We start from the raw sequence: 20,123 nt of genomic DNA, 5'->3' as shown, positions 1-20,123 counted from the left end.
CAGTGTCAGATGCGGTGCATGGACTGATGCCGGCATCCACTCTTGCCGAGGTATGCGCGGATCCACAGTCTGATATTCAAGGAGAATCTGCAACAAAATTACGGATATACGAGTATTTCAGATTTATGGCACGGTTACGGACCCTTTATGAGACTTCTGTCAGTTTAGCATTTGAAAGTTTTTACTTGGATCAGCTTATAACAAGCAGTCTTCGACCTGTCGGCAACCAAATCCGTCGTCCACTGCGCAACCCGTTCAACATTGATGGGTCCTGCATAATACAGATTCTTCTCAAAAGCATCCCAAATCTCTGCCTCATTTAGGTTGCACAGAAGTCAGAACGAAAGCAGCATATGGGAAGCGAAACTTGAGTTTGTGACGCACGAAATCGCCATTACCAGTTCTGGTCGTGGTGTCGAATAGCAGGTAACAATCCTTCCAAATAATTCGATCACAGCACGACGCTAAATTAGCATATGCATGCTTGAGATCGTGCAAAAACTCCGAGAGTTTATGGTGGCCCGCAGTTACGGCACTCCAGCGATGCACGATCAGTCGCTCAATGCGGCTTCCGCTCCTGTTCAGAATATGTTTAATATGGCCCATCAGTTTACCGGCCACCTTTCCGTTGCTGCAGATCCACACCTCCGATGCCAATGCAAAGCGTACGAGTGGCGGAAGTGACATACTTGAAGATGCAATTGTACGCCGCGTAGTTCCATGTCAAGTCGCCATCCCGGGAAGGAAAGTTCCACCGCCAGAGGCCCGCATTCTTCAAAATGCGGACCTCTCGCTGGCGTTCCGCTGAGCCGATGAGCTCGTCCTACAGATGGCACGTGCGACGACAGCGTTGCTGGTCGATGGTGTCCAGCGACTGGAAGATCTCACGGAGAAGCTCTATCGGGGGGAATTGTACTTCCTCGTTATCCGACGCCCAGACGGAACCAGACCGTTGCGCATCAGTCGTTTTCGCGTCGGGAACGTATGCCAGCTTCAAACGGCGTTTGCCAAGTCTCTTCCGGAAATACAAGAAAGGCGGACGAGCTCCACGCGATCGGGTGACAAAATCACCGGGTTGAACTACCCTTTGCCGGAATTCTTCATCGGATGGTTTCCGACGAACCTGAATTTGTGGAAGGAGCTCGCGAGTGCGGCGTCCTTCCCATGAGACCTCCATCAGAAGATGGCTTTTGAGATGCTCGAAACCGAACATGAATAGTTTCCCGGGATACCACGCCCAAGGACGATCCGGTGCAGCGCGGAGTAGGACCTACATTTCAGTGTCGTCCGCTAGCGCGAGGGAAGAAGGCAGCCATGTCTCGCGCTGGTAGCACTTTACCTGACTCGGCAGATGTTTGGACGGTCTGTGCTGGGGAGAACACGCGAAGACCTTCCCGTAATCAACCCGCACCGACCGCTGTCCCGGGCATCCAAAGTCAATAATCAAACGCTGCGCCACTGCATCGTCGTCCGCCAGACCGATAACGTGACCGTGCTGCAGTAGTCCGTTGATTTCCACATTAACTGCACCCCAACAGTACACTGATCGCTCTGCAGTTTCGTACAGGTACATTTTCCGCACGAACTGGTGTGAATCTTGAGCCACTCGAAGAAATAATTTCCAAAGATGACAGTTACCTGAGGGCGCAGACTATTAACAATTCCGTCTAACCGATTGTGACTTTCACCATAGACCTTAAAACGTATCTAATCAGGTTTAAGCTAATCGCCAGCCGTTGTATACTATTACAAACGTTGCGCTTGATATCGTCTTCTATAAGCTGCAGCGTTTTCAGCAGATAAGCACGACGTAAGCGTCTAACTTGTAGTTGTAAGTCATTAGAATTTGGAGCGCTGCGGATGAATACATTCGACAAAAGTGGCAGAAAGGCAGAAAATCTGTCTCGGCAAAAAATCTGTCTTAGTCCAGTTATATAATTAAAACAAATTTGAAAGCTGTAATGAAGGAGAAGAAGCAAAAAGCTATGTGCGAAACGACGTGATTAAGAGAAACGTGAAACCTGCTCGGACTTTAGTTGAGCCGGGTAAGAAATGAATGGAACTTTAGCGAGATGTCCATGACCTACCAAGTCGCTCATAAATTTCGTTGCGGGACACTTTGTCCGCCAATTTTCTTCGCGCGGACAATTAGTTTAAAGATTTGTCGTCACTAGAAATTTCGTTTCGAGACAAGTGGTAATCAAACATTTCGCATCCTGGACACTTCTTTGGTAACATGGACACCTCGAATTCAGATAAATCTTCGGCAGGATAATTGGATTCGATCCATTGTTTAAATTGAAAATCCTACCGTTTTTCACCTAAAAATTGATCTCATTGGGTCAACCAAAAAATATGCGATATCCAATTATTTTAATACATTTCGAAAACATCATATTTTGATTAAAAGACATTGCACAAACTATAATACAATACCTACCTGCATGTACCGCCGGTATTATCGACAATATCTTAAAATTCGCTGCCTTTATCCGTACTGGTCCGAATCAGAGCTGTCGCGGGGCTGTGACAAATTATTCAAAATAATGTCGGATATGGTACTGCATAGAACCCCAAAAAACAAGTATGCTTAATCGGTTCCGCGTGCTATCCTCCAAACCGGCCAGATTGCTCAGCGTCCACTTGTTATTTCGGCAATGTGCCGACGGACGCGGATGGCAAGCTTAGTAATCCCCAGAATCAGCCAATAAGAACTACATCTGAATTTTTGATTTGGTGGAAGATAACATTGGTCGATGATCAAGCCTTCGTTGAACCTTCATTTACGAAGGTGTATTGTGGTGTTTCGTGAATACCTGTTGTCGTGCTTGTGTACACTGTCTCGTATGTCAACTTTATCTTGTACTGCCTGCTGTTGGAATTATTCCTTTTGCTCTGTTTGCTAGCCACCGTCATGTGGATTATTAAACCACTTATTAAACTACGCACTCTTACACACGTCGCATATTATCTTACGTAAAGTGACCAAATTATGAGAACACTCCAAGTGCAGTACAAAGTACGTCTATCGCCCTTTCAGCCGTCCCAGGTCTTTCAGTCAACCGTGCTGCGTATTGGAGGACATCCCTTATAATTATGTTTTCAACGGCAGCTCGTCGCAGCAAAGACGCTTCTCGAACACGTCCCAGATTTGTGTCTCGTCGAGATTGACCAGATCCCAAACAACAAACCTCTCGATGGATACCATCAATCGGCAGCGCTTCCGCCGCGTCTGCTGTCTGTGGAACGAGACTCGGACTTCACCGGAAATCTGCCGTGACGTCTGTGTGAAACTTCATAACAAGAATGGCATTCCAAATGCTGTATGGCAATACCAAACCTGCGATTGTATCATTAAGCGCATAACACCGGCCACGCGCGCTGTAATAACGGACTTCGGCTTTTCTACTGCGCCCTGCCCTCCACCGGATATTGACCAGGTCTTACAAGCAATGGGTACACGGCTAGACCACTTGGTTGTGGCCAAGAGCTACACACACTTGTGGTGGGGTTGTACATTGAATCGATCACCACAGCTCTTTGCTTTCGCAGTTGCTTAGAACTGGCTGGACTATGCAGGGATTCTTGGACTGTCTAGCAAGGTCATATGCCAGCATGTCGTCCTGGTGTGAACGGATAATTTGAAGGAACTATCTGATGCGGCTGAATTGCCCAACAAAAAACGGCATGTGTTTCTATATTAAGCATACGGTGCTGCACTTGTGCAGCATTACCACGGAACACCTTTGGGAAATTTTTGAGAGGCAGATGAGCCCGAAGGAAGAAAATTTTTGAGAGGCAGATGAGCCGCTGGACGTGGAACGTACCGTATAGTGGACGACGCAGCAGATTCAGCCAAAGCCTGCCGAGAACTGTATTCTAATCATGCGGGTGGTCTTTACACGTTCGTTCAAACTGCAATGACAACCTCTTACAGATTTCGAGGGCATACCAGGTCGGCAATCCGCGTCCTGCGATGGATCTTTCCGCGTGGGATCGGAAGTTAAAAACTCTGGATTGTGTGGATATTCGGAAATTGAACCAAATCAGTTGAGGGTAGGCACACTTCTGGACATTAAAACATTTAGTGACAGATCTGTAAAGTATCGAGAATGCGACTGTTCTTCGATGTTTATAACTGTTTCTGCTGTCTTCTACTGTTCGCCAGCGTTTGTTACTGTTGGTAACTGTTCTTCGGTGTTTACCACTGTTCACCGCCGTGGGTAACTATTCTCTGCTGTTATCTACTGTTAGTAACTGTTCTTTGCTGTTACCCACTGTTAATAACAGTTTTAATTTTGCTGTTGCATCTTATTGCAGCAGTTGCTGTTTGCTGCTGTTACTTGCTGTTCCTTGCTGTTATTCCTTGATGTCCCGAAGTTTGTCTACAAGTCAGTCTGGGTGCCGTATCCGGTTGCGCGAAAGACGTTGCCGACGCGTCGTTACCGCCCACCGCGACTCAGAGCCTTTGACGAAGAGGAAGAAGAAGAAAACGACCTAATGGATTTTACTTTACTAGAGGACATTGCAAATTATGCCATCTAAGCCCCTAAATAAAAAATACATTAAAGATTCGTAGCGTTAAGCAATTTTCGCAAGAAAGCCTTTCAACTTTTAAGCGACAAGGGTATGTAATAAGAGCTACTGGCAGAGCAAACAATAAAAAATGAAGGGCTTTGGCAACTGGCAAACGATAAATCCTGGCAGATGCCAGAGAAATCTTTTCGTCCGGCTTGCGCGCATCCCGCAGCCCGTTCCGCCAATGAGGGCCGATCCAGCAGTTCTTTCGGAACGACACATATCCTTTCAACAACGTCCAACAGCTGCCAATTTATATCATCCCGTGCCCGGATGCGGTATGCTTGCTGTTGCATAACAACCTGCAAATTGCCGTTACCGAAGTCTCATTCATTCGACACCACTGTCAAATTACGTAAATTCTCCACGACCAGGCCAGCGATGCCGTCCATCGCCTCGGTAGCATCAACTTTAGTGTCGAAACCGCGATTGAACAATACCAACGCCTGTAGGGCAACGCCACCTTTGTACGAAGGCAACATAACAACAGATTTCCAATTGATAATTGTGGCTATCAACACCGATCATCTGACAAGATGCTTAATATTCACGGCAGGACATTGGTGCCCTTGCAAGCGACAAGTTGCCGATTGACACTAACGACAGTAAAACATACTGTAATATATTCGTTTCCCTTACAGATGGGGCGCAGTTATTCTTATTAAAGCAGCTCGTTAGCGGACAGCCAAGTAGCCGGTTTAACAGTGCACGAAACATAATTATGCGCATAATAACTGGAGTAGTTAGTAAGTCATGTACTTATCAAAGAAAGTCTGGACACGTAATTGATGCGAAAGCTGTCAAGCTGCTTAAAAATTCTCGTGTCGCATTTTCTGAGGATTGATGTCGGACCAGCAACTGAACGATAATGGGGCGCTGTTGTAGTTGTCTCTGAATTTTTTTGTACAACACAACCATGCCAGCGAAAACGTTAAAAATGTGGTTACGGTATGGATTCACTCTGCTCATGGTCCTCCATGAATCATCTTTAGCTCCAACACTGCCAGACGGTGCGCAAGAATTATTTAACTGTAGATCATATCATATGTGTCTAGAGATCTTTGAATTGTTGAATTTTCTCAAAAGTTTTTCGCTGGAATTCCCGATCGTCATTTTCACAGACTGGAGAGACTACGTTGATGTCGAAATGGCGACGGCGGATAACGACCAATCACGATACAGCAGCGAACTTTTTGAAGGCGACATTCTGGGACTTGATTTTGATGATGTGATTATTGTGACAGCAGTTCTTTTTTTTATTGCCGATTTCCAGGCATTGCGTGCGCTTTACTTGCAGATTCAAGGACAGGCTGCCGCCAACGCGGTCGACGACAGCAATTTGTTGTGGCCCAATAATACCGTTCCCTACGAATTCACCACGCAACGCTCAGCGGCATTCAGTAACCCCACACATCACTTGCGTATGAGTACCGTAGTGATTGCGTGAAATTGACTAAATGTTTTTAGGGGCATCAGAAAAGAAGATGATTGAGGAAGCGATGGCTATCATCATGCATCTCACCGGCAACTGCGTGAATTTTGTCGCTCGCACCAACGAAACCGACTTCGTCAAATTCCAAAAAAGCTTTCAGTGAGCTGTTGATATGAACCCGGAAATGAGAACACGGCAGATTTGCGACTTTGCATTCATGAAAAGGACAAGTGCAAGTCAACTTCCATATCTATGCGGTACTCTTGTTACAGATGCTCTTCGAATATCGGCCGCATTGGCCAGAAACAGCTGATACAGCTGACGTCAGGTTGCATCCTGCACTACGGTTGCATCCAACACGAGCTGATGCATACGCTGGGTTTCTACCACGAGCAGTCACGCCTCGACCGGGACGATTATGTTTTTATCAACTGGAACAACATCGCAACAGGTGTGTTAGTTTCTACATAAACACCGATCCAGACAATCCGTAACTGGGCTTTCTTCCTTGCTATTAAACCGAGCACAAAGAATTCTCCAGATTTTCTACTTTTTAAGAAAAACTTCTAGAGATCACAGCGACAAAAACAAAAATACCCATTTTATCAATGTGCTTATAATACTCGTACCATAAGCCCCGTTTTAATCTTACAAAAGCAGCACAGCATAAAATATATCAGACAGCGGTTCAATGCGGTTAATTTTATTGAACACAATGGCGTCTCTCATTTAAATGGACTCGCACGTACACTAAAATCCATACTTCAACGGGTCTCAAATATGGAGCAGTTTAAGTACGATATAGCTGCATGAAATATACTGCTGACCATAATCAGGAAGTAAAATTCTCTAAAAATTGAAAATAATACATAGTTTTCCGATACTGCATCACGTTTCTCTTCGATTTACCGCACAAATAGGATCATATAATTATACTATGCCAGTCTTGAACTGTACAAAGTTTGGAGCTCTGCATAGCTGCTAATTAGCAGCTATAGGCGTAGATTTGCTCTTTTGTAACCTACAGAAATTTTGCCGTGCGCCAACAGGAGAACTGTGAATTCCCTATGTAACACTTCTGTTTGCACTTTTTCCGCAGCGGTGGCGTAACACCATGGCCACTGCATCTCCGCACAATTTGCAAAAACATTTTAATTAATTTTATATCAGTTAGTTTTCTGTTTCGTTAGTATATATTTATGTATCTGCCGAATAAACCGGCAGCATACTTCACGAACCCAAGCCGTTTAAGAAGTGTCGGACAAAGCTCGTGCTTCTTTACTGCCACGATATGTTGCCGTTTAACCAGAGTCGCATAGCTCCCAAACGCCGAGTCTGCGGTGGTGCAGATCAGCAGTTTACAATATTTCCCACGATTTGTTTGCTTTTGGGTCGGGTTCAGAATTCAGTTTTTCTGTAGAGGACAAAATTCAGTTCGAGAAGCGCACAGGAGAGACGTATGGTCTTCCCTACGATTACCAGTCGATTATGCACTACGAAATGAAAGCCTTCGCTAAAGACTCAAATTTGCCAACTGTGATACCAAAAGTGAAGGGAATGAAAATGGGTCAAAACGAAAATCTCAGTCCGCTGGATGTAGCCAGGATTCACAGGCGCTTCAAGTGCAATGTGCCCACCGGAAAACAGTTCGCGTACGCGCGTAATGCTTGTCTATCGTCCACTCCAACTTCCTCCCCGGCTTCAGGTTTGTCACAGAGCTTTTGGTAGTATAGCACAGTGCTATTCAATACAGTTGTACGCGCTCAACGACAGCAGTACGTATGCGGTTTTGCACTATTCAAAGTAAGCCAGTTTTGTGTAGCTGCACGGTGTACCGCTTGCACAACCAGTAGAATTATTAATTAGACCACCTATTATGTAAAGCACTGAACACCATGAAGAAAAATTCAGAATATTTGTTCAGGTAACGACATCATCGACAAGGATGCGAAACAAACCGCGATCGAACGACCTAAATCGGACGTAAACTGCTCGGCAAGTTTGCAACGAATGGAGCAGCCTCAGCAATGTCCGCTTCATTGTTCTTCCATGAGAAACTCAGCTGCACGTACAGGTACACTCTGTCTACATACCCAATCCTGTGTAATTTTCTGATTTATCTTTGATTTGGTACTCGCTTCGCAGAACTTTTGCTGTTGTTTAATATCAGAGTATGGACGATTTCAAACCAGTTTTTAAATTTTCAGCCCATTACTTTTCGATACGTATCCCCAGCACCCGGCTTCATCCAGCGGTATTCTTGCGTGTTCTGCCTGTATTCCGCCTCATTTACTCCGCATCCGTTAATTGTCTTTTTGTAAGACCTTGTATTCCCCCGTATCCCACCGGTATTCTCGCGTGTTTTGCCTGTATTATTCGGCTTGTCCGCTCCACAGAACACACCAGGCAGAACAGGCAAGAATACCGGCGGAATACACGGGCTTACAGGGGCCGTTGTAGAGAGACACAGAACGAAAACGGAGCGGATAAGGCAAATTAATGCTGAACACAAACGAGTACCGATGGAATACGCGGGAATACTAAAAGTACGTAAGGGAAAATGGTGGCTCGAATTTTTGTGGTGGTGCGAACCGAGCCATAGGCGAATGTTTACGGAAAAAATTTGAAAATTTGCAAGTTCTGTATCGTTCCTGCGCATTATTTATGGTCATCTGTTGGTCGTTTGAACGTTGTATATTGCCGTTCACATAGACTTGAACGCAATCGAAAGTAACGAAAACTGCATTCACAGCAATCAAAACTTACAGGCAACCACAACCTGGCGTCGGAACCATTCCCGCAATTCTCCAACTGGCCTATGTCTCCTACGCAGTGCGCACTCCAGTTTACACCCAACTGCCACGCGCTAGACTACACAAATCTTACGTGCACCAACGCCTTCACTCTGGATATCAACTGTAATCTTCTCGAAACCTCCTTTGATATTCAGCGGATGACTGCAGCAATGTCTGTTCCCCCACTAAGGGCCATAAGGTTGATGCGGTCGGATGGCACGCTGCTCGCATTCTCTAACTATGCTGCAATCAGGAAGCAGATTATCATATTCAGTCTTGCCGACTGTAAATCCAGTCGCGTTACTCTTAAGCTGTTGGAGTTGCAGTTTATCAATCTGCTGGCTTTTGGACTGATTCGGTGTTATGATTTGGCAATCGAAGCCGCCGATTTCGGTCTTACTAACCGGCTGAGACAAATTACCATCGAGAGCTCAACAATTAGTACGCTGGAGAAATACACATTTACTGATCTTCCAGCTTTAAGATTAATTTCGCTGGAGTACCGGATGAGTAGGATGGATGTATTCAGCGAACGTATTCGGGAATACTTGAAGAAGCTGCATTGTAGCGGAGACTTCCAATGGTTTCGCGAATGGTGGGATGGTAATGAAGAGATGCTGCGGAAAAGCGACAGAGGTGGCGTTCTTTCAATTGGTGGTTGGGATAATCTTCCTGCGAGCGAAGAAGAAGTGAATCTGCCAATCGACTGCGATACGAATAAATTTCCTACCGGATGGGCTACCACTGAGTATACGCAATTTACGAGTACATCCACAGACACCATCATCGACTTTGATGACCTACTCAAGGCCTAAAATAGTGTCCTTTAATGGACAAAGTGTCCATCATTGAAAAAACTTGTCCTTCACTGCTCCAAAAAATGTCCGTGATTGAAAAATTCAAATAAATTGAAACATGAGGGTGTCTGAATATGTAAGTGATTTTTCAATTTGCGATACTGCCATTTACCAAGCTGCTGAGAGCTGTAACATTTACTTTATGCACTTCTAGGACTCTCGGTCTGCAGTACAGATAAGGTCAGTTTACTTATTCGATACCTTGGTTGCCGGGCAGAGGTGTATAATTGCGGTTAGCGATCTGTTTGTCTGTCAACCATTATTACCATAACAGACACAACTTCTGAACTGCCTGCTGCTTAAGGAACTACTCTGCAAGTAGTTCAAAAATCATTCAATAACTTCACCGCTTTGCTCAGGCATTCTCTTTCCAAATGAGGATTTCTCTATCTGACCTCTGTGTGACCTTTCACTTAAGACATTGGTACTCCGGCACATCACTGGCGTGCACTGTTCTCTGTCTGATAGTCTCGTAGTGAGATAAGTGACCTTAAATAGCACTTGCATCCCATGGCCTTTGGTCACCTCTTCGATCTTCATGCCTTGTATCGCCAGGTTGATGGGCAAATCTATCGCTTCTGCGTCCATCTGGCGTGAGCTCAAGTAACGTATACGCAATTTCTTGCATGTTTCTCGTGTTTGCAGCTGGGAGGCGAGAATCATCTCTTGTTACCCTTGCACCAATACCCGTGCAACGGCATGTGTTAACAATATTATTATTTTCAATCTATGATAACATGTCATGAGCTTACTACATCCTACTCAGAACTATCGCGACTTGTTTTATTTTATCAAGACAGTTCTGGGACTCGGTTCGATGGCTCTTCTGTACTGCAAACAATGCAGTATCTTTAGGTGAATTTCGTAGCATAATAAACCAAGGAAACAGCCGACGATAAATATGTGCGTGATATGATAAGCTTCCCGATAACAACAAGCGATTATATTATTATTAATTTATGCCTCTTACTAATTTGCGCAGTCAGTGTTCCAGTTACAGAACACAGGCTACAATTACTTTTTCCCGTAAACATACCCTGTGGTATAACTTACGCGAGTCGATAAGACGCAACATGTATCTTTACGAAACTTCCGGCCGATCGGTGTACTCATGGAGATCAGTGGATGCAGAAATAGACGGACAACTGCAGCACGGCTACGTCGTTGGCGCGGCCGTCGGCGATGACGGATCGCGGTGCCTGATTTTGGATTTTGGATGCCCGACACAGCGGTCGGTCATGGTGGAGCACTGTAAGGTCTTCGAGTGCTCTCAAGACCAACAACCGCGATTATCCTGGTCGAGCCGATTAAAGGCGCGCCAGTGCCGTAGCGATGCATGGCTGTGGAGTTCCCTTGCGGAAGCAGAAAAGACAGACGTCCAGGTCCTGCTGCGCGCCGGTCACCATCACCCATGGACGTGGTACCCCGGAAAAATCCTCCTGTTCTGCTGTCAGGAACAGGTTGACAACGTGCTGGTAGAAGTGATGTGGGGAGAAGAGCGGCGTACGCGCGAACTCCTCCCGGTGTCACAGATCCGTCTACCGCCTTCGGACGAAGAGCTCCGGCAGCGAACCCGGGGACTCCGCGATTATTTCGTGATGCACAAAGCGTTGTCCGACGGTAACGTTAGAACGCATGTGCACAGACGCAGGATGGTCAATGGGCACCGACAATTTTGGACTTTTCACATCGATTAAAGGAAGACCTTAGTACAAGTGCCAACTTCCATGCCGGCGTTGGAAGAGGACGAAATACGCTTTGCTCTACCAGAGCTCCTTGTGCAAGTGTTCCGCTCACTGGACACGACCGAGCGACAGCGCTGCCGACGCACTTGTCACTTGTGGGACGCAATTCTGTGCACGTTGCAGTTGTGCCAAGAAGCTCGCGTATCGTTGGAAGATAAAGCCGGTTTGATGCGGTGCAACTACGCGGCATACTGTTGCCTCTTCAAACACATTACGCGCGCTACTCGGACCATTTGCATTTATGACAGGTACGCGGACGGCGACCAAAAGTCCTTACAGTACGAAGACGTGGCGAACGCCGGTCAGATGGTGGGTCATATTAAGAAGATCCTGGATGATAACGGTGGCCGCATTGAGCAGTTAATTCTATACCGGCGCGCGACAGCTATCACAGCGAAGTCAGTGTATTTCTGGCAGTATCTGAACGATATTAGCGCTTTGTATGCCGGTCTTGCGACTTGCTGTGAGCGGGTGGTTTGGAAGGGTTATGCACTGAATTTCGGCGCCATAGAAGGCCGCAATCCCGTGCTGGAATTCCGTATTCCGTACGCTGATTTCCGTCTGAATGCCATCGTTGAAGCGGATTTCTGGGTGGTTTTTGAAAAGCATCTTTGCTCCAGAAAACCGTTAAATGTGGACCAAATATCGCAGTGGACGATGGATTTGATCGCGAGGAAGTCGAAAAGTGCTTGTAACCAACTAATACGGGTAAGGCAAATGTCAACAACACTCGTAAGCGACCAACCTGTCTCACCGGGCGTCGTACTGATCTTACTGGTCGGAGCGCTTTGGTCGATCTCACCTAATCACTGTTCAGCGGCGCAGTTTAATTGGTTAGTTAAGCGGTCTCCGGTTTCTTGTAGATTCTTTGTGAGTACCAGATAAAGGATCCGCGTGTTTCTAACCGCGGCTGGATTCCGGCGTGGACGTCACCGGAGGTGAAGACTCTTACAGTGGCTCATCTGGGGAGTTTGGACGTAAGGAAATTGAACAACATTTGTCTGTCTGTGTTGGAAGACTACATGGAAAAAGGGTCGGATTGAGCCGAACCGTGCTTGACATCTTTGCTTCCGCCGGAAGCAGTTAACAATTTACTCGTATATATAAAGTACTGGAACCTGAGTAGGCGATAGCTTTACTCTAGTGAGTCCAGGGTGCCGAATATTACCGTGATCTTCACGTTTACTTTGGGATTAATTGGCTTTAGTCGGCAGTTCTTTTACCAGTGCCACTTTGTTATTGATGTTCTTAAACGTACATTTCTTACACAGCCTTCGAAAAACTGAACTTATCACTCACCATCAACTGACCCATGCGGTCTCATCACAGAAAGCCTTTGATCCAAATTTGCCCTTATCGCGGTAAAAAAAGTACATTGCGGTATCTGGTCGCAGTTACACTTTCTGGCTAAGAAATAAAGAAATAGTAATACTTAATATTGAAAATCGGTTTCTGCAGAGAATTGAATTTTTCGTAAATGACCTTTGCCTCTCATAAATCAGGGCTTAATGTCTGAGCATTGATTTCAAGCGAAAGCCTTCGAAATTAGTCCCAGTTCACAATCCACACAAGATATTTTACGCTCGCTTGATACATTGTCCACCCAAGCGCCAAGCTGTGCGGCTGTCACGTTGCATCAGCTAATCCCTTCTGAAAGGAATCTGTTTTTGCTATGCATGCACGTTAGCGTCTCCCAGAACAATTAAATTACAGTACCGTACTTCAAGTTCCGCTTTACCGCATGATTTAATGTTAGCACTCTTACCTCCTTTAAAAGTGTTTGTTGTCACTGTCACGGATACGCAGTTTTCATAGCAGTAGCAGCAGCAGAAGTCGGAACCCCATTCCTTTACATGCACCATGAGTCCATGACATAACTTTCGCCGCGGGCGACTTTTGGGTTAAATATAATAAAAATTTACAATTATTCGGAACATAACTACGCGGATTATCGTTTGCCACAAGGAAACGAAATTACTCCAACACATACATAGCTACGACACAAATTAAATCGGTTTACTGTCGTCTGCCAGTGTGACTGCTGGTAGTGGTGACCTATCGACCCATTTCGGGATGTGGTCATTCCACGCGAATAGGCAAAGTTTGTTCAGTTTTCTGACGTCCAAAATGTCCAGATCGTCCATTTTCCACTTGCGGCCAAAATAATGCGCAGTTAGACGGCGATCGCTGCTCTGGTAAGCCTCCAGCAACTATTCGTCAAAAAGAAACAATTATCGTACAAGCAAGTAGTTGAATTGCTTAGACTGGTATGTAGTGCGCATGATTTTGAATACCTCGAGCAGCTTTTGCATGCCTCCTCGCATTTCTCTGCGATCAGCTTCGCTGTCCGGTGCGATATGCGGCCGGCTGATCCCAGCACAAATGCCGTTCAAAGGTGTCCCATAGTATCTGTGCATCGAGACGATTCAAACGGAAAGCAGCATAGGGAATGTTAAACTCCATCCAGACGATTATCGAATCCCTCCTTGAATTTGGCGGAATATTTGTTCCAAATCAGCCAGTCGCAGCATGACGCCAAATCGGAGAATACTGCGGCGCTGTTCACAAAATAGTAATTCGACAGGCTGCGTCTCTCTTGCAGTATGGAAATTGATCGATTGTATATAATTAGTTGGGTAATACGATGTTATCGCTATCCTCTCCGGCCGCACAAGTGCAAAGTATTGGACACCGTTGGAACATGCGGCAGCATTACAGTCAGTTCACGAACCAGAGCGTGGTCAGAGTTCTGTGGTTTCAAGCTGTGGCTGTGTGAGCCAGACTGCCAGTGACGGAACTTCATGAGCCGGAAGAAATCCCGGAACAGAATTTCAGAAATTCATTTGAGCAATACCGCGTCTGCATAACTATTGATTCGAAAAAGAACGAAGCTGAAGACGGAAACGCGAAGACAGAACGGAAGGGGCCAGCTTCGACGATGCGCTCTGGTGCTTCTGCCGGAAATTGTGCAGGAGGTCTTCCTCCTGCACAATACCATTAATCCATTAATCGATCCATTAATACCATTAATCCATTAATCCATTAATCCATACATGGATACCATTAATCGACAGCGCTGCCGGTGCGTCTGCCGCCTGTTGGACGAGATTCTAACTTCACCGGAAATCTGTCGCGACGTCTGTGTGAAACTTCATAACAGGAATGGCATTCCAAATGCAGAATGGCAATACCAAACCTGCGCTCGTATCCTTAAGCACATAACACCGGCCACGCGCACCGTAATAAATGACTTCGGCTTTTCTATTGCGCGCTGCCTTATTTGGAGAAAGATCAATATTACGCGCGGCCTCTCACAGTCTCGAGATCCCTCTAACCAAAAACTTATCAGGTCGTACAAGCCATGGGTACAAGGGTAGACCACTTGGTTGAGGCCAGAAGTCACACACACCTCTGGTGGGGTTGTACAGTGAATTGATCACTTTGCTTTCGAAGCTGCTCAGAACTGGCTGGGCACTGCAGGGATTCTTGGACTGTCTAGCAAGGTCATATGCCAGCATGTCGTCCTGGCGTGACCGCGTAATCTGGAAGAACTATCTGGTGCGGCTGAATTGCCCAACAAAATACGGCATGCGTAATGCGTTTCTATATTAAGCATGCGGTGCTGCACCTGCGCAACATTACCACGGAGCACCTTTGGGAAGTTTTTGAGAGACATTTGAAGGGCGATGAGCCGCTGGACGTGGAACGTACCGTCCAGTGGACCACGCAGCATATTCAGCCACAATCTACCGAGAACTGTCTGCTAATCATGCAGGTCAGGCTCGGGTGGTCTTCACACGTTCGTTCCAACTGCAATGATAATCACTTACAGATTCTAAGGGCATACCAGGTGGGCAATCCGCGTCCTGCGACGGATCTTTCCGCGTGGAACCAAAGTTGGAAACACTGGACCGTGTGGATATTAGGAAATTAAATCGAATCCGTTTGAGTGCTCTGTCCGGTTGTGCGACAGAGCCGAGTGACGCGCCGTTATCGCCCAGCGAAAGCTCAGAGCCTTTGACGAAGAAGAAAAAACTGACGTAATGGATTTCACTTTATCATAGGGCATCGTAAAGCATCCAGTTTAAGCGTTTCAATTACAAATTTGTAGCGTTGTCTGCAAGAAGACGATCTAAACTTTTAAACGGACTAAGAAGTTGCTGAGCATAAAACTTTATATTAACTGCATCTCAGATGCCGATCTAAGACTTGATACCTGTATTTAAATTTCTTATCTGTTGTGGAATGATTGTTTTGTTATTTTTTGTTATTATACCTGTATGAGTCTAATGCATTTTCAGTGCAGTGCATGTTAAAGATGGAGTCAATTTCTTATGCAAACTTTAAAAGACTGCATGTATGAATTAAGACTATCTAGTTAATTTTAATTTTTGATGATACGGTGATTGCTTTCTCTTAACCCTTGTCTAGGGTAAGTCAAGTCAGTTTTATTGCTCGTATTCATCCAGAGAAATAAGTAGAACTCACAAGTCGTCATTTGAACCTGAAGTACTCGGTAAATATGTACTTAAAGTGAATGGATAGAAACCATTCAATGGGTGATGTACCAATCTATACTGCAAGTTCTGCCTGACACTCTGTTGAACAAAAATATTAATTTTAAGAAAGGACGAAAGCGAATTTTCCGTGCAGCGGTACAGAGTACAGCTGCATTATGCATGTACAAGTACATGGTACACGAAATGAACACCATGTACCGGCACACCCGAGAAGCAACTTTCTGTTGAATTTAACGGTAATACTTTTATGATTGCACTTATATATTGCTGTATTGATGCCGTCGATGGGTAAAAATACGGTTAATACGTCATCCGGCGATGAGGTCATACCAGCCGGCCTTAGAGCGCTATTGTACTTTCCGGTTAAACGTAGCTCGATATCATTAATTATCAGCCATTCCCTGCATTGCAGCTTCGCTGTCAAAGCGACTTCATTATGCGATGATATCATAGCTGCCGCTTCCGGTGACATCGCTGTATTACTTTGCCTGTAGTATTCTCAGTTGGGCCAAAATGAAAGGGGCCAGGGAGATTAGTCGAAGCAACGCGCCTTCCCTTTTACTCATGTATTGCTTTCTGCAGTCTGCGCTCATTCTTTCTCTCTCTCTCTTGTTACTCTGCGGAGTCTGGTGCTTTTACAGGTTGTTCGTTCAGCTTGACTACATGTACAGTGATGTACTGTACTTCTAAATCGCTTACCAGTTCCCGTGCTCGATCATATTCTGCGCATTTTTGCAGTACAGTTTATAGCCTGAATTATTTCAGCTATTTATTTCCAACTCCGAATGAACTGCCGCGATCACAGCTAAATACTTTTGGCTGATTGGTATTTGCTCCGTACGGAGCTACAGATACGTAAAACAGACTGCGTAAATTGAGGCGGCTTCAAATCAACAGTTCGAATACCTCAATCCCACATTAGCTGAGACGAGTAATTAAGTCATCACTAATTGATCTTTACTTGTGCGATTTATTGCTGTTCATATTCTGATACAAAGCCTGGAATGTTTTTCCTGGACGACTGAGAATGCGCTTCCTCTTTAAGACATCTGACGTGTACGGAGGGAACCGCGTGGACGTACAGTCGCCCGATGGTATTCTCCAGCATGGAAACGTCATTGATGCGAAGACCAACGGTCTGATTATCGACTTTGGTGGCCGTGAACAGCGGTGGCAGTTCGTGGAGTATGGGACGGTCTCACACTGTTTGACGACGACCGGAGGATCCACAGAGTCACCTGCGGACCTCGATACCGTTGTGAGAAATTTACGCACACCTAATTTCCATTTCCAAGTTCTGGGGCGCCCGTCTGCCGATGAATCGTGGAGATGGTACTCCGTAGATTTGTTGGGTAGTACTTTATTCGGCAGCCGCTACGTCGCCGTTGAGATTCGGTGTGATTTGACCATCTTTCGCGAGGTTATTCCGGCTCATCTGTTACGTGCTGTGCCTTCCATCCGCGAACTGCAGCAATGTCGCGTTGAAGTCGGGGATTTTTCTCCTGGACATTGCTCCACGTTGGGGCACTACGCGCCGGCGCACGATAATCCAGTCATGGCGCCACTGTGGAACTGCTGGCAAGAGCAACTGCTCCACAGAAATATTGTGCCTGTACGTGTTCTCAACGATACGCTGTACTACATACAGACAGAAAAACGTCCCCGTGACATAGCTTCTCCTGAATCCCTGGTATGCTCATTAGGACGTTTTAACATTACGTGAGATTATTACAACATTTTAAAATTACGTTAAGATTATGAACGGGAGGTTAGTAGTGAATTATGCACCTAGACTGTACTGCTTCATACATATTCCCTATAGAAGCTTCGCGTCATGGCTGCTCATACAATGTACGACAAAAAGAGGTTGAACCGATCAGTCGGTCCGCGGTTCAAAATAACCTCGCAAGCGTCCAAGTTTTAGTGGTGGCGTGTCGTTGCGAGGTTATTTTGAACCGCGGACCGACTGATCGGTTCAACCTCTTTTTGTCGTACATTGTAAGGTCTATGCAGACTGCAGACGTGTGTAGTATTTTTATTGTATTAAAATATCTTTATCTTCAAAAATGCGCAGGATTGGAAATTTTGTAGAAATTCATTGAGAAATGCTTAGTGTCTATTGAGAGAAGTGTGCCGGACCTGCCGGTACATGGTACCAAATTCATGCACATCATACTTGTACCAAAACTTTCACTTTCGCGCACATTAAAACCATTTTTGCATTTGTTTTGTAGCACATTACAGGCAAATGATTTGTATACAGATACGCTGGCGTGACAAGTAGCACATTTAAATTTTAATGGTAGCACCAAGTTACGTGCCAAGTTTTCTCGCTATGAAAGCCGGGAGCGGAACGGAAAACCCGATAAAACATTTATTACATTATTTCGTGGGGTTTGTAATCCTCAAACAATATAAATAGCACAATATAAAAAACCTTTCTTTTTTTTGCGACTTTCCTTCGAGACTTTTTAAACGGAAAGATTTCCTTTTTTTGCGACACATCCATTTAATTAAATGGATGTGTCCATTTAATTAATTGCTTTGCATGGAAATAAAAAGTTATAACTTTTTATTTCCATGCAAAGCAATTCGTAAAAGCCTTCACCCTACGGGCGGCAGGGGAAACGGGCAGTAATAAAATTCAGTATAAACCATGGACAGATGGACTTAACCCTTAACCGTAGTTTTAACCCTTCGTTGTAGGTTCGCAGTTTGACAAACGCCAGAGTTGAATTGGAAAAGCTCATGTCCGATGGGTGGATATTTTCTGGCACGCGTTGGCGGTCACCGACAAGTGTAGCGAAAGAAGCGTTCCTGTCGCTCGAACACAATCCTCTCGATCCTGAGCCTCTGTCCTCACTGTCGTTAAACGTTCTCGAACAACTCTTCCCGTTCTTGGACACCGTCCACCGTGTGCAATGCCGTCGTGTGTGTCCGTTGTGGGATTCTTTAATAAATCAAGCAAATCCCTCCCACGAAATTCAAATTTCGTTTGCTACGGGGACGACGCTTGCAATCGCAATTAATAAGGCTACTCTAATGGTCGGTCAGTGTCTGTGCAAATGCATGACGTCAACAACGGAACGTGTCATCATTATGAATGCGTCCTACACTGGTTTAAACGCCTGTCTACGATTGATCGTCACTATACAAGAACGTCTGTCACCAACACCGGAAAAGAAGATGACAGTGATCATCAACAAATTCGTGTGGAAAGAAGAACGGCCCGTGTGGAACAAGGATGCGACCTTTACCCGGGATATTGCTAGTATGAGCTACATTTGTTCTTACGCTACTGATGCCGTCGACCGTCTCATGTGGAGAAACTGTGAATTTCCCGCATCGTATCCATGTGGCCTGGATAAAAGAAGCTTCTGTGGTGTGCTTCACCTGGAATCGAACTGCCTGCATTTGCAATGTCATCTGTGGGACATGTTGGAAACCAGTTTAGCTGCCTCGGCAATCGATCCAGATCTCCTTTCCGAATGGATCCGGGACGCAGAGACTGACTGTTTTTACAGTGCGCGCATCAAACAGGTAATAATGGCTCTAAATTTGGATTTCAGAAATTAAACGAGACGGGTACGTTTGGGAGCCAAAGTGACCCTTGGAAATTTTTGCTGTTTTTTCATGAGCACCTTTGTCGAAGGTATATTTTTGCTAACCAAACAAAAATTTGGTTTTCCAGGTCTTAGACCACTTGCAGATCTGCGATCCACGGATCAAAGAGAATCAGCCCGAAGTCAGTTGGACTCTGTATCCAGTGATCGACCTGGACCTGTCGTCGCTGAGCAAGCTGACGCTTTGCGCCCTGCACGGCCTGATGATCGAAAGTCAGCTCACGGAGCAGCAGGTAGTGGACAAGGACAAACTGGAGGTCGGAAAAGCCAGTGGATCCTGTCTTCCAATCTACCTGTGAAGGATGCCAATTAATTTTATTTAATTTGCTATCAAAAGGAAATTCTCTTGTAACAGTAACAGTCGCCTTCGTCAATGTGCAGGCTCACTTAAATACTTAATCATTCAAAAAAATCATGTACGTACAACGTACTTACTGTCTAAACTTCACACTGCCAGTTGGTTTTTCACTACGTCCTAGCCTGAATTCCGCAGAAAATTTTTTAATATTTTTTTTTGTAAAAAAGTAAAAGCGAACGAACAGAAAATTTATGTGTAAAACTACGAATCCCGAG

General features: G+C 45.3%; 3 protein-coding genes across 4 annotated transcripts; all 3 read left to right on the top strand.

The window, feature by feature from the left end:
* The first annotated feature begins 5,376 nt into the window (after positions 1-5,376).
* On the top strand, positions 5,377-9,719 carry LOC129601790 (uncharacterized). Its single transcript, XM_055500683.1, has 8 exons — positions 5,377-5,588; positions 5,700-5,806; positions 5,876-5,978; positions 6,046-6,169; positions 6,283-6,461; positions 7,431-7,715; positions 7,935-8,084; positions 8,779-9,719. Exons 1-8 carry the CDS (start codon positions 5,495-5,497, stop codon positions 9,618-9,620), a joined length of 1,884 nt encoding a protein of 627 aa, XP_055356658.1. The 5' UTR covers positions 5,377-5,494; the 3' UTR covers positions 9,621-9,719.
* A 955-nt stretch (positions 9,720-10,674) lies between these two features.
* Positions 10,675-13,887, top strand: LOC129601789 (uncharacterized). Its single transcript, XM_055500682.1, has 3 exons — positions 10,675-12,115; positions 12,271-13,602; positions 13,711-13,887. Exons 1-2 carry the CDS (start codon positions 11,390-11,392, stop codon positions 12,448-12,450), a joined length of 906 nt encoding a protein of 301 aa, XP_055356657.1. The 5' UTR covers positions 10,675-11,389; the 3' UTR covers positions 12,451-13,602; positions 13,711-13,887.
* Positions 13,888-16,560: 2,673 nt separating this feature from the next.
* LOC129601788 (uncharacterized) lies at positions 16,561-19,902 on the top strand. Of its 2 annotated transcripts, none has more exons than XM_055500681.1 (3): positions 16,561-17,539; positions 18,634-19,467; positions 19,619-19,902. In XM_055500681.1, the coding sequence occupies exons 1-3, from the start codon at positions 16,955-16,957 to the stop codon at positions 19,847-19,849; spliced, it is 1,650 nt and encodes a 549-aa protein (XP_055356656.1). In that variant the 5' UTR covers positions 16,561-16,954; the 3' UTR covers positions 19,850-19,902. The 2 variants fall into 2 exon arrangements, with proteins under 2 accessions (XP_055356656.1, XP_055356655.1); XM_055500680.1 differs by having other exon boundaries at positions 16,561-17,617.
* Positions 19,903-20,123: the final 221 nt, after the last annotated feature.

Source organism: Paramacrobiotus metropolitanus, unplaced genomic scaffold (assembly GCF_019649055.1).
Source record: "Paramacrobiotus metropolitanus isolate TYO unplaced genomic scaffold, Prichtersi_v1.0 Parri_scaffold0000277, whole genome shotgun sequence".
Lineage (NCBI taxonomy): Eukaryota > Metazoa > Tardigrada > Eutardigrada > Parachela > Macrobiotidae > Paramacrobiotus > Paramacrobiotus metropolitanus.
This window is presented reverse-complemented; position numbering and strand designations above follow the sequence as displayed.

Excerpts from the sequence above, each read along its gene's own strand:
- LOC129601788 (XM_055500680.1), top strand. The coding sequence starts at position 16,955 with ATGCGCTTCCTCTTTAAGACATCTGACGTGTACGGAGGGAACCGCGTG. Across the intron at positions 17,618-18,633 it reads TAGCTTCTCCTGAATCCCTG|GTTCGCAGTTTGACAAACGC; the intron begins GTATGCTCATTA and ends CCTTCGTTGTAG. Across the intron at positions 19,468-19,618 it reads ACAGTGCGCGCATCAAACAG|GTCTTAGACCACTTGCAGAT; the intron begins GTAATAATGGCT and ends TTGGTTTTCCAG.
- LOC129601789 (XM_055500682.1), top strand. The coding sequence starts at position 11,390 with ATGCCGGCGTTGGAAGAGGACGAAATACGCTTTGCTCTACCAGAGCTC. Across the intron at positions 12,116-12,270 it reads CTTGTAACCAACTAATACGG|ATTCTTTGTGAGTACCAGAT; the intron begins GTAAGGCAAATG and ends GGTTTCTTGTAG.
- LOC129601790 (XM_055500683.1), top strand. The coding sequence starts at position 5,495 with ATGCCAGCGAAAACGTTAAAAATGTGGTTACGGTATGGATTCACTCTG. Across the intron at positions 6,462-7,430 it reads CTGGAACAACATCGCAACAG|AGGACAAAATTCAGTTCGAG; the intron begins GTGTGTTAGTTT and ends GTTTTTCTGTAG. Across the intron at positions 7,716-7,934 it reads AACTTCCTCCCCGGCTTCAG|GTAACGACATCATCGACAAG; the intron begins GTTTGTCACAGA and ends ATATTTGTTCAG.